The sequence below is a fragment of the Budorcas taxicolor genome, chromosome 14 (assembly GCF_023091745.1).
Source record: "Budorcas taxicolor isolate Tak-1 chromosome 14, Takin1.1, whole genome shotgun sequence".
In the NCBI taxonomy this organism is placed as follows: Eukaryota; Metazoa; Chordata; class Mammalia; order Artiodactyla; family Bovidae; genus Budorcas; species Budorcas taxicolor.
Genome location: NC_068923.1, coordinates 22,284,125 through 22,296,247, shown reverse-complemented (window position 1 = coordinate 22,296,247; position 12,123 = coordinate 22,284,125). Strand labels below are relative to the sequence as shown.

The 12,123-nt window shown below is 50.6% G+C and overlaps 1 protein-coding gene across 1 annotated transcript in view; it reads right to left on the bottom strand.

Annotated features, from left to right (window-relative positions):
* The window catches only part of KCNQ3 (potassium voltage-gated channel subfamily Q member 3), a 288,932-nt gene extending 280,844 nt beyond the window's left edge, over positions 1-8,088 (bottom strand). Inside the window, exon 1 of the mRNA XM_052651777.1 lies at positions 7,703-8,088. Coding sequence (XP_052507737.1) covers positions 7,703-8,088 — 386 coding nt within the window. The remainder of the gene's footprint in view (positions 1-7,702) is intronic.
* Positions 8,089-12,123: the final 4,035 nt, after the last annotated feature.

Here is a 12,123-nt window from a genome sequence, read left to right as displayed (position 1 = left end):
GTGCTGAAGTCTGATGTAGTCCACTTGTTGACTGTCAAGCATTGCACCTGGCTGTCATGCGCGTTCAGTTTCCTTAAACAGAACGTTTTCCTCATTTTTGTTTGTTCTCATGATACAGACCCTTTGGAAGACACCATGCCAGATATCTTGCAGGGTGTCCCACCATTTGACTTTGTCTGTTATTTCTTCATGATTAGTTTCAGGTCAGTTTAGGCATGACTGCAGGTATGTTGTAAATTTCCACTGAATTATTCAGGAGAAAGGTAGGGTCAGTTGCCCTCATTACATAAAAGTTGGATGGTTTTGGTTCAGGTGGAATCTGCCAGATCTCTCTAACGGTCCCCTGTAGAAGGAAATGGCAACCCACTCCAGTATTCTTGCCTGGGAAATTCCACGGACAGAGGAGCCTGGTGGGCTACAGTCCATGGGGTCGCAAGAATCGGACACGACTTCGCGACTAAACCACCACCACCCACCTTCATGCCTAGTTGATGCACACTTATATCAAAGTCTGAGAAGCCTTGTTACTCAAAGTGTGGGCTATAGACCAGCTGCACTGGTTTTCCCTGGGAACTTTCCAGAAATGCAGCTCTAAAGTGCCTCACTCTGAAACGGAGAGTGTCGATACCTTTCGATTACTCTTCTGGTGCACCGCATGCCTTCCATAGAGGAGAATCATAACATGGTGAAGAGAGCGCCACCTAGTGGGTGGAGGACTCCTGTGTGATCTCAACTCCGCCACCTTAGTTTCAAGATCCTGGGTAAGTCACATAACCTCTGAGCATCTGCCATTGATTTATGAAAGGGAGATACTGGGCACCTTCTCTTCAAGCATGAACAGACACTTGATGTTAGCCTGTTTCCTAGAAAGTGAACCTGGTGTACCTGTGGTCCTTGTTGTTCCCAGCATACAGTCTCATGGCTTCCCAGAGATCTGATGCTGTGGGTTGCTGTGTCCACCCCTCGGCTTTTTCACTCTGCTTGAACAGTTTGACAGTGTCATAAAAAAGAGAGTCAGGAAGAAATCAAGGAGTTTATAAAATGAAAAATCAAATGAGATTATTAGAAAGGGAAGGGGGCCATGGATTTGGGGGGAGGGTGCAAGAAGAAGGCAGATTAAATACGGTTGAGAGGAGAAGCAAGAAAGAAACAACATTTACTGAAGTCTACCATGGTGCTGGTGGGGGTCATGGAGAGGATGTGACCCATGAGCTGGCTCCTTATCCCTCTAGTGCTGGCACTCTATCCTCTGCCCACTGTTCCCACAGCGGGAGCATGTTGAAGGGTGCAGTCTTGAGTGAGCGTGTGTTGTTGATACCATCTGGATGGTGTATGTTACTGTATCCCACGAAGGCCTCTATATAAACCTTTAAGATGCTGGAAGGCAGTGTAAATATCTACCTCTCTTGCTGCCCATGACAAGCCTCATATAAAAGTTCTCTGATTCTTAAGCCCAACACCTACTCATCCAGAGTGGCTTGCTTTTTTCTTGGGTCTCTCCTTGCCATCCATGTACTCGACCAATTTCAGGTTTCACCTGAGGTTGCAAATCAACACAATGCAATGTTTAGGGATTTTAATATTATCACCTTGATTAAATTTCACAGCAACCCTGAGGGGCAGGCATTATTATCTACATATCAGAAATAAAGAAACTGAAATCCAAGAAAGTTGAGCAAATTGCTCTAGGTCACAAAGCAAGGCACAGCAAACCCATGTCTGACTCCAAAGACCATGCTCTGAGCAATGAGAAAGAATGATACAATATAGATCACCTCAAATCTGTCAAGATGACTATTATCACAAAAAAACAAGACACAGCAAGTATTCGTGAGGATGTGGAGAAATAGCAAGCCTTATATATTGTTGGAAAGTGAAAGTGTCAGTCACTCAGTCAGGTCTGACTCTGTGACAGGCTCCTCTGTCCATGGAATTCTCCAGGAAAGAATACTGGAATGGGTAGCCATTCCCTTCTCTGAGGATCTTCCCGACCCAGGGATCAAATCTGGGTCTCCTGTACTGCAGGCAGATTCTTTACCATCTGAGCCACCTGGGAAGCATGAGTTTGAGCAAACTCAGGGTCATAAGTTTGAGCAAACCCCTGGCGATAGTGAAGGACAGGGAAGCCTTGATTGCCGCAGTCCATGGGGTCCATGAGATCACGAAGAGTCAAACATGACTTAGTGACAACAACAAACAGTGCTGGTGGAAAAGCAAAATGGTGCAGCTGGAAAGCAACATGGAAGTTCCTCAAAAATTAAAAATTGAACTACCATGTGATTCAGCAGCCCCACTTCTGAGTATTTACTCAAAATATTATTATCAGGATCTCAGAGATATTAGCACCTCTATGCTTATTGAAATACTATTCACATCAGCCAAGGTGTGGAAACATCCTAAATGTCCATCCACAGATGAATGGATAAAGAAAATGGAATACCATTCAGTCTTAAGGGGATTCTGCAGTATGTGACAACACAGATGGGCCTTGAGGGCATTACGCTAAGTGAAATAAGACATTCACAGAATGACAAGCACTGCAAGAGTCTGCTTACATGAGGATCTAAAATAGTCAAATTCAGGGAGTGAAAGGGTGATACGGTGGTTACTAGGAGCTGGAGGGAGGGAGGAATAGAGGGTGACCAGCCAACAGGCAACCCACTCCAGTGTTCTTGCCTGGAGAATCCCAGGGATGGGGGAGCCTGGTGGGCTGCCGTCTATGGGATCACACAGAGTCAGACACGACCGAAGTGACTTAGCAGCAGCAGCAGCAGCCAATAGGCATTAAGTGTCAGTTAAGCAAGGTGAGTGATCAGCTGTACAACCCTGTACCTACAGTCAACAACAACATTTTGTACACTTAAACATTTGTTAAGAGGGTAGATTTCATGTTGTGTTCTTATCACAGTAAAATAAAATTTTTAAGAAAGAATGAGAACTCAAAATTCTTGGTTCTCAATAATGAGAAGGAAACTGACAAAACTGAAGAAGAAAATGCAAAGGGGAAATTAGTAGGGTAAGAAAAAAAGTGAGGATGAACTGAGGTGGTGAATAAGACCAACACTTTGTGGGAAATGAGAAAGAATGACATACATGGAGGCAGAAAAAGAGGAGAATGGGATGAACAGAGGCAGAGAAACACAATAGTTGAGAGAACTGAATCCAGCATTGTCTAGAAAAGAAAAAGAAAGTCCCATCAGTAATGAATTAGTAAGTTGTAGCATTGGTGGAAGTGCTGTTGAAGGGACTCCTTCTGCCTGGGATGGAAGGTTGACCAGATGGCCAAGCTCTGAGATGGCTGCTAATACTAACATTATTATTAAATTATATTAAAATATTACTAACATATTATTAGACTGTATGTTCTATAGGGGCAGAGATTAGACTGTTTTGTTTTGCTGGATTTTGTTTACTGCTATAATCCCAATGTCTAGAAGAATGCCAGGCACAGAGAAGGCATTTATATTGAACTGAGTAACATTAATAACACAAATGACTATTATCGAGCATTTCTTCTATGTAAGGTGCTCTTAGCTCCAGAAGAGTCTATACTGATCACATTTTTTAGATGAAGAAATTGAAACTCGGAGATCCAGCAACTTTCCCAAGACCATACCAGCAAAGCAAGCTTGGGAAATTAAGTTTCTCTTACTTCAAAGACTTGCGAAGACTCTGCCTTACTAATGAGGGGTCTCGGTGAGAGGCCAGCGTCTCTCCTCCACCTTGAGGACTGCAGATCCTTTAGTCAATACACTAAGTCCACCAGCCAGGTCCTTCTTTACCTTCCAGAGCAGCTGCCGGGTCCGAGAACCCCACCTCTCAGCCTTGGGGCCAGTCCACCTCAGAATGCGATCAGTGTGCCTGCCTCTCTTATGAGCACTTCCCCTTGGTCTGTCAACAGGTGGGCGACTGGTCACCCCCACTGGTCTGGGAGAGGCAGGACAGCAGGATGCCAAGATGAAGCCAGCAGCTTCCCACTAACAGGCCCGGAAGCGGGAGTCCCCAGACAGCCACAGTGGCAGAAGGGTATGACTTATAAGGAGATTCTAGTTCAGAGTCAACTAATAAATGCTTCATGCCTACTAGTAGGCTCATTTCATTCATAGACCCTACTTTCTTTAGCCTAAAAACCCACCTGGTGATGGGGCAGTGTGATCATCCCCAACTTATGGGTCTTGCCCAACCTGGCTCATGCAGGTCTCTTCGCTTAGAGACCGAAGCCAGAGTCCAGAGGTGAACTTCAAGTCCAGCCCATTTTCTACAATATTGGAATCCTTTTCAGCCATGCAGCTTAAGATACAGAAAAGAGATCAGCCTTGCTGAGCTCAGAGTGTGGTCTCCGACCTTTGCCTTTACCCCTTGTCCACCTTAGAACTTCTGAGCGCAGTTCTCATCATTGACCTTCCACGATGCTGACCACTTATTATTGCTGTGAAGACAGTCACATACACCATGCAGAACAAAGTCTCAGTGAGCCTGAGAGCATTCTTTCACTCGTCCATTCAGCAAATGCTTACTGGGTATCCACCAGGAGCCCAGCAAGCCTGCGGGGGACTGAGGTTGCTAAGGAACAATGCAGTTCCTCCTCAAAGGAGCTCTCAGTCCGTGTGGGGGAGATGAGCAAGCAGATCAGTCCGGTGCAGAATCTTACGGTTAGGATGCTGCCAAGGCCGGGCCATTCTAACCAGCTGGCGGGTCAGGGAGAAACTTCCCCAGAGGTGACCCAAGAACTCAGCCAGGGTAAAAGCGAATAGCCAGGAGAAAGCAAGGGATGGGCATTTAAGACAAGGGGAGCAGGGGCGGTGGGATGAGGGTGGAGGGTCTTCGATGTTCACATTTGCTATATTCTCTGCCTTTAGGATAGAAGCAAGAAATCACATCTCATGGGTCTGGTTCATTTTTGAGTTTGTTTGCTTTTTTCAAGCATGCACTAGTCTGTGAGACCACGATTAGCCCAGTATCTTGGCTCTCCTGTGCCATTAACCACCGCCCAGAATAAGATAATGGCTGCTTTAAAGCAGGAATTTCAGTGCCTTGCAAAATCCTGAATCATCAATGAAAGGTTTGGTTTTGTTCACTTGACTGGGCTTGCTCCTCAGCGGGAGGGAAGGTGTACAATGCCTCTGCTAACAAGCTGAAATTCAAGTGTCAGGAGCCCAAACCCGACCCTACAGGGTTTTACTGTGGAATGTCCAATTAATCAGAATTCCAATCCTGGCACCAAGGAGGCCACGTTCTGTCTCCCCAACACTGCAGTTCCCTGGGCTTTGAGCAGCCCCTGCTTCAATTCCAGATCCATTTCCAGCCATTTGCCAACCATGAGCTAGGAAGGGGAGGTAGAGACATGACAGAGTCATCTGTTACCGAGGGGGCAAGGGGCACCCAGAGATGCCTCGTGAAATTCCCAGAGTCCCGAAATTGTTGGCAGAGGGTCATAACTGGGATCCCAACTTAGAAACAAGAGATGACCCCGAGCATTCAAATGTGAGCTCCAGAAACTCAACCACATGACCCTGGACAAGTGGTTCCATCTGTTTTGGCTTCCATATTCTCGTCCATCAAATACAGGTAACAATTCCCACATCATGAAACTGCAGCAAGAATTAAATGAAATAAATAATTTGCATGTGCAAAAGTACCTAGCTAGGTATGCAATTCTTCTTTCTTCCACAATGTAAAATTTTCCTGGATCTTCTCTGGGAAACTTGAGGTTACATAAAGGCATTCCCAAACCTGCTTCCAAGTGATGGAATAATTCTAGAGAAGGATAAAATCGGGCCTTAGCTATCCCCTCCCCAGAATGTCCAAGATGGGGCAAGAGTACTGGCTGGGAAAGGTGAAGGAAGAGGGAGCCCACAAACTCCAGTGGGACCCCAGGTTCAGAAGTCAGCAAGTATGTACAGAACACCATCTATGCCAAAAGGACGTGTGAGGTCGTGCATGCTTGTGTGCACTCAAGTAATCTGTGTGCCTTATTATCGCATATTCCAGTATTATCATCAGTTCAATTTGACTAAATACAGCACTAGAGACAGAGATGAATATATTTTAATCCCTTTTTATCAACTGATGAAAGCAAACAGAAGAGCAACTGCTAAGCTTTCTCTCCAGCCACTAACACCTGCAAATACATGCAGACCTGGATGCCAAAGGCTAGATTCCCCCCCGCCCCCAACACACACACACACAAAAACAACCCATATTCCTGGTTGGATGCCGTTGGTGCCTCAGTTTGAGGCAGGCTTCAGGAACCTCTCGGATGAAACCTGTTGCCAAGCCTGAGGTCCTGTGCGGAGGCCCCCACCTGGTGGTCAAATCTGGAACTGCCTTTCCAACCAAGGAAGATTGGCAGGTAGTGTTTAACTCCAAGGCTCCCTGAATTCCTTTCCACCCATTAGTCGTCGGTCAATTGGAGAAGGACAGGGAGGAATATTCACTGCTAAAAGCACAGCAGAAGGGTCAAGGTCTTGGTCATTTCCCCTCCAAAACCCTGGTAATGGCACAGCTTCCTAAGGAGCAGCCATCAGAATGACTAAGCCACAGACAGGAAGCAAGGGGTACCTGGAAGTGCCCTGCCAGCCCGGCGCGGGTGGGGCGGGGGTGGGAGTGGGGGTCGGGGTCGGGAGGGGGATGCATGTTGACAACCCTGACTTCCCCTTCTGGGAAAGTAGCCACCACTGTCATCCTCCCCTCCCCAAACACAGCAGGATTTTTTATCCAGAGCATTGGGCGCAAAAGAAGTTCCATCTTCCTGCCCATCACGCATTTACATCCTGGCTAGAAACAGACTCTTTCCAGGGGAAGGGTGCTTGGACGCAAAGCTTCAGCCCAGGCCCCTTCACACTCCCTCTGCCCTGGCCCAGCCACAGCAAGAGACGGGAAGGAGTTGAGGTGGAGGGGATGATAAGACCAAATTATGGAGATGTTTCAGCCAAAATTATCCCTGGCCCTCATCGACTGGCAAGGTGAAGCCCCCACCCCTCATTCCAGGCTTAGAGCCGGAGAATCTTAGTTTCCCCCTCATCCCTTTCTCTCCTTAACTTCCCTAAAAAGAACCCCAAAAGATGCACGTTGGCCAGCCTCAGTCCCCAAATGGAGCAAACCACGTTCCTTTCCACACCAGAATGGAGCCCGAAAAAGGGTAGCACAAGCAAGCAATCGATAGCCGCGCTCACACTCACACACACACACACCCCTCTGTGGGCAGTGTACCACTCCCATCCCAACTGCAGGATGTATCATCTAAACTCAGCAGCGATCCCAAGTAGAAGGGACCCACCCCGAGCAGAAACACAGAGCGCATGGGAGGATCCGCTTTATCCCGTTCAACCTCCTCTTTAATTAAGCAAAACCACACAATTCTTTTAAGCTTGGGTACCAACATCCGGAGATGGTGCCACAAACGCGCACCCGCGCGCGCACACGGAGGTGCCAATTCGATCTCCAAATCAGCTGAGGAGCCACGCGTGGATTTTTTTTTAAGCCCTGGGGTTCAACTACCGGGTGTCCAACACCCTGAGAGTGGCCCATAGACACACAGGCATGCACAGCAGAGGGCAGGCTGCTCTCCAATTCGGTGGACGGGCGCCCCTGGACTTGGAAGCCCCAGAGCCGTCCTCGGCTCCAGCTCGCACCCCGAACCCCCCCCCCCCCCACCTCACGCACCGCCTCCGAGGGGCGCCCGGGGAGGCCCGGTACTCACACGAGCGCGTGGTAGAGCAGCGCCCAGCCCCGCGGTCTCTCGAGGGCGTCGTAGATCAAAGTTTGGATGCGTCTGTACTTGGCGTTGTTCCTCTTGACTGGGCGGCTCAGGGGCGTCTTGGCCAGGAGCCCGATGCCCTGCGGGGTCCTCCGCTGCCCCTCGTCGCGGCCGCCGCCCTCCAGCAGCAGGGTCCCGTCTTTGTCAGCTCCGGCTCCCAGCGCCAAGGTGACTTGCTCCACGTCGCCCGGCGCTAGCCCCACTTTCCGCTCCTCGTCGCCGGCCGCCGCCGCGTCCCCTCCGGCCGGGTTAGCGGCCCCGCCGCCTCCGCCGCCCCCGTCGCCGCCGCCGCCAGCCGCCCCCGCCGGCCTGCGCGCCTTGAGCCCCATCTGCCTCGCCCCCGCCGGCCGCTTCGCCTTCTCCGCTGCTGCTCGGGGAAGAAGGGGCGCTCGGGCTGCGTGGAAGAGGCGGCGGCGGCGGCTGCAAGCCCGGGAACTCCAATGCCATGATCCGCGCGCCCCTCCCCAGCCGCCCCCCCTCCCAAAAGCAGGCTAAGGCGGGGCCCCGGGGGGCACGGGGAAAGGGTCACATCCCGCGCGGTTCCGCCGCGGGACCCCGAGGGGCGCGGGCCGGGGGCTGCGGGAAGCGGGCGAGGGCGCGCAAGGCTGGCGCGGAGGCGCTAGGGCGCGCGGCGGCTGGGGCCCGGCACCGGCGCTCCCGGGCGGCGGCGGCGGCACCCGGGCCGGCGAGCCCGAGACAGCATCGCAGTTTATTTACAAGCCCGGGGCCAGCCGCCCTCCCTCCCGCCCGCCCGCCACACGCGCCGCCGCCGCCGCCGCCTCCTCCCGCCTCCGCGCTCCCCCCCGCGCTCCTCCCCGCCCGCTCCAGCCTCAGCCTCGCTCCGGCGGCGGCAGCAGCGGCGAGCGAGCGCGCCGCGGGCCGAGCGCACGCCGCCTCCCTCCCGCCCTCGCCGGGGTGGGGCCCCATTGTCCCGCCCCGTCGCGGCCGGAGGCCCACGGCGGCGGCCCGCCCCTCCCCGCGCCCCTACCCCGCGCGCCCCGCGGCCCGGGATCGCCCGTGCGCGCGGCTGCGGCCGCGGTGCGGGACTCCCCGCGCCCCCGTGGGCGTTGGGGCTTTCCCCGATCTGGACGTAGGGGGAAAAGACGAAAAGAGCAGGAGGGACGGGGAGGGTGGGAGGGGGGTCTTGGTCTCTTTTTACGGATATTGCATCTTCAGATTTTTCTAGTCACCTCCCAACCCAGCTTCTTGGCTAGGGGAGTAAAATCCAAGTTGCTGGGGTGGCCAAGGCGGAGCGAACCGGGACCCCACCCGCTCGGGGGCAGCGATGCTCGTGGCTCTCCGTTTGTGGTTCGTTCCGCTCTCACGCCCCTGGCCCTTGAATGGCACCTCCACCAGCTAGCGTGAGCAGAGGGCGAAGAAATAGGACACGGGGAATCGGTTTCGCTCCTAACTTGTGCTCTTGGCAGGTCTTTCCCTCTCTTGAGTTTCTGCTCATTCATTCAGTGACTAAACCCACGTGAGGTCCTTGTGCTCAGAGAGCTTGCCTTCTCGAAAAGTGGAAAACAATAACGGCGAAACACACGGGACCGGCATAATTTCCTCTGTTGGTAATTCAAGGAGGAAAGAAAATAGGCGTGCAGGGCTAGAAGCGGGGAATTTCTTTAAATTGTCTGTCCCTGGGAGGCCTCACCGTGGAGGAGATATTTTGGAGACGAGGTGAAGTGAAATGGCAAGCTGGAGCAACTACGTAAATGTCCAGAAGTGCCTTCCAGGCAGCAGAACAGTAAGCGCAAAGGTGAAGGGCGGCTTGAGCTTCCTGAGCTCCAGGGACAGAAGAGGAAGGTGAGGCCTCAGTTGGGGGGGGGGGGGGGGTGCGGAATGGGGTGGACTATATCTTGTTAATTCACTAGGGTCTTGCCCTTTGAACCTAACTCCCTCCCTCCCTCCCTCCCACCGTGCCCACGACCATTAGAGGAAACCCTTCATTCCAGCTGCCCTGGTACCTTGTGCTGCGTGCTAAGTCAGTTCAGTCGTGTCCGACTCTTTGTGACCCAATGGACTGTAGCCCATCAGGCTCCTCTGTCCATGGGATTCTCCAGGCAAGAATCCTGGAGTGGGTTGCCATGCCCTCCTCCAGGGGATCTTCCTGACCCAGGGATCCAACCAGTGTCTGTTGAGTCTCCTGCCTTGGCAGGCGAGTTCTTTACCACTAGCGCCCCCTGGGAAGTACCTGGTGCCTCCTTTGTTTTCCCCTCTTTCCCTCTTGTAAGCTGGCTTGGGTGGAGGGGAGGGGCTGTGAGCAAGGTCAAGCCTAGGATCTAACCCTAGGGTATAGAATGGAGTGATCAGAAGGCCTGCATGTGAATTGTGGCTCTGGATTCTCTTGGAGGAAAGGAGAGTGAAAGAGAGAGGAGGGCAGGAGGCCTGGAGGAGAGAGAGCATGGGGAAAAGGAGAAAGGATGAGGGAAGGGAGAAGGGATGGGGGAGAGGAGAAGGGATGGGGGAGGGGCAGCAAGAAAACGGAGTGGATGTATGGGGTGAGGAAGGAGGTGGGCGGGGGGGACCTGTATGAATGACTGTCAGAGGGAAGAGCCTCAAAATTCTCAGAACCAAGAAGGCTGGAGTTTCAAGAAGGGAGTTTAGAAAAAGGGGAGTTAAGCTATACTACAAGGCTGAAGCCCTTAAAATGGTGTTGTACAGGCACAAAAATAAACTGCTTGGTGCAACAGAATAGTTTGTCCAGAAAGTGTTTCTAATATGAGAACTTTATATAAAAGAAGTCATGAAAACCCAGTGAAGAAAACTTGTTCCTTGGTCAGTGGGCTATGGGGTGAGTTTTGTGAAGATTACATGAACTGGTAGATGGAAACGGGACTCTATGAATGGCAAAACCCCCGTAAAAGTTCACGAATAGATGAATGCTCAACAATGAGTTGGAACATGTAAGTAACCAGTCAGTGCAAACCCTGGGAAGGAAGAACAGTATGGAGAAAGGGAATCACCTCTGGTGAGAAAAGTCCCAAACAGAAGAGGGGACACCTGAAGTGAGCTCCCTAACATCTGTTACCCTCCACCCCCCAAATACCAACACATGCCTGTACTTTCTGCCCCAGCCCAATCCCAACTACCTAGAAAAATTCTGCCCCCTGTATTTGAACACCTTGTATAAAGTTACCCTTCTCCCCTAATCCCTTCCTGTTTTATTTACTCATTACATTTACCACTGCCTGAAATGGTCATATTTGCATTTTGTTTAGTGTTCTGTCTCTAAACAAATGCAAGGGCTCAGCATCCTAGAAGAATGCCTGTTATTTATAATAGTAACCTCTCAATACTTATTGCCAGCGTGAGATAACAATGAATAAATGAATGCAGAATGCAAAAACCCCAGAACAATGGCTGGCACCTAATGAAGCATTCACTGTATGTCTGGGTCTGAGATTTTTGTTTTTGTCTTTTACCATTATGGAAGTCTTTAATCTTAGGAAATGTTAGTTCTCTTGCAACTTCAGTAACATAGTGACTAAAAAAATTTTGTCAACACTTAAAAAGCCTCCCTAGATAAGCATAAAAAGGTAGTCAAGAACCACATAGGGAAAAGATGTCAGAATTCATTACTGTGCAATTAATCAAAAGTTCAGATTTCCAAAATGACAGTTTGAATCTCAGGCACTTGAAAAGACTCCTATTTTGATAAGAGCTGCAGACTGTCAAATATTAATGTTTTAAGATCAAGTGCAAGGACCACGTTCATGCTGCCCCAAAAGGGTGAAGTAAAGTCAATATTAAATGCATAATTTTGATCCAATTAAATCTAACAATAGGGAAACAGCAAGGGAGTTTGGAAACTGATTTGCTTCAACGGTTTTCTTATTCAATGAAGAGTGTTGTTCAGATAGGGAGATTGGAAATATCACAAAAAATCTGGGTGCGCTCTGAGTGCTATTTGGGAAACTGTGTAATCTCAACCCTCAATAGCACAGATTCCAGCTAATGGAAATCAAGCATCCTACATCCCATTGGAAGGAATTGTTTCTGAACCCTGAAGTCCCAAGAGCCTCAGGTATCAGCTGGATGCTGGTAGTTCAGTGATAGAGTGTCAAGAGTTGGAACGAGCCTCAAGAGTTGGCAGACAACAGGGCGCCCCCTCCTGGTTTTGTGTGATTTGTCACCTTGAAAACCCAGTCACTTCCTGGTTCTTACGTTTTCCTCTCGGTATCCCCACTGCATTCCTTTGCTTCTGTTTTCACCTCTCCTGGTCTTCATGTCACTGTTCTGTACGGCCAGTGAACTCTCTCCCCTTTGCTGACAGGCAGACTTGCTGAGAATAAATAAGGAGAAAGAGGGAGAGAGATTAAGAGGCCTTCCCTGAGCCTCAGTTTCTGCCTCTGTAAACCCTACTT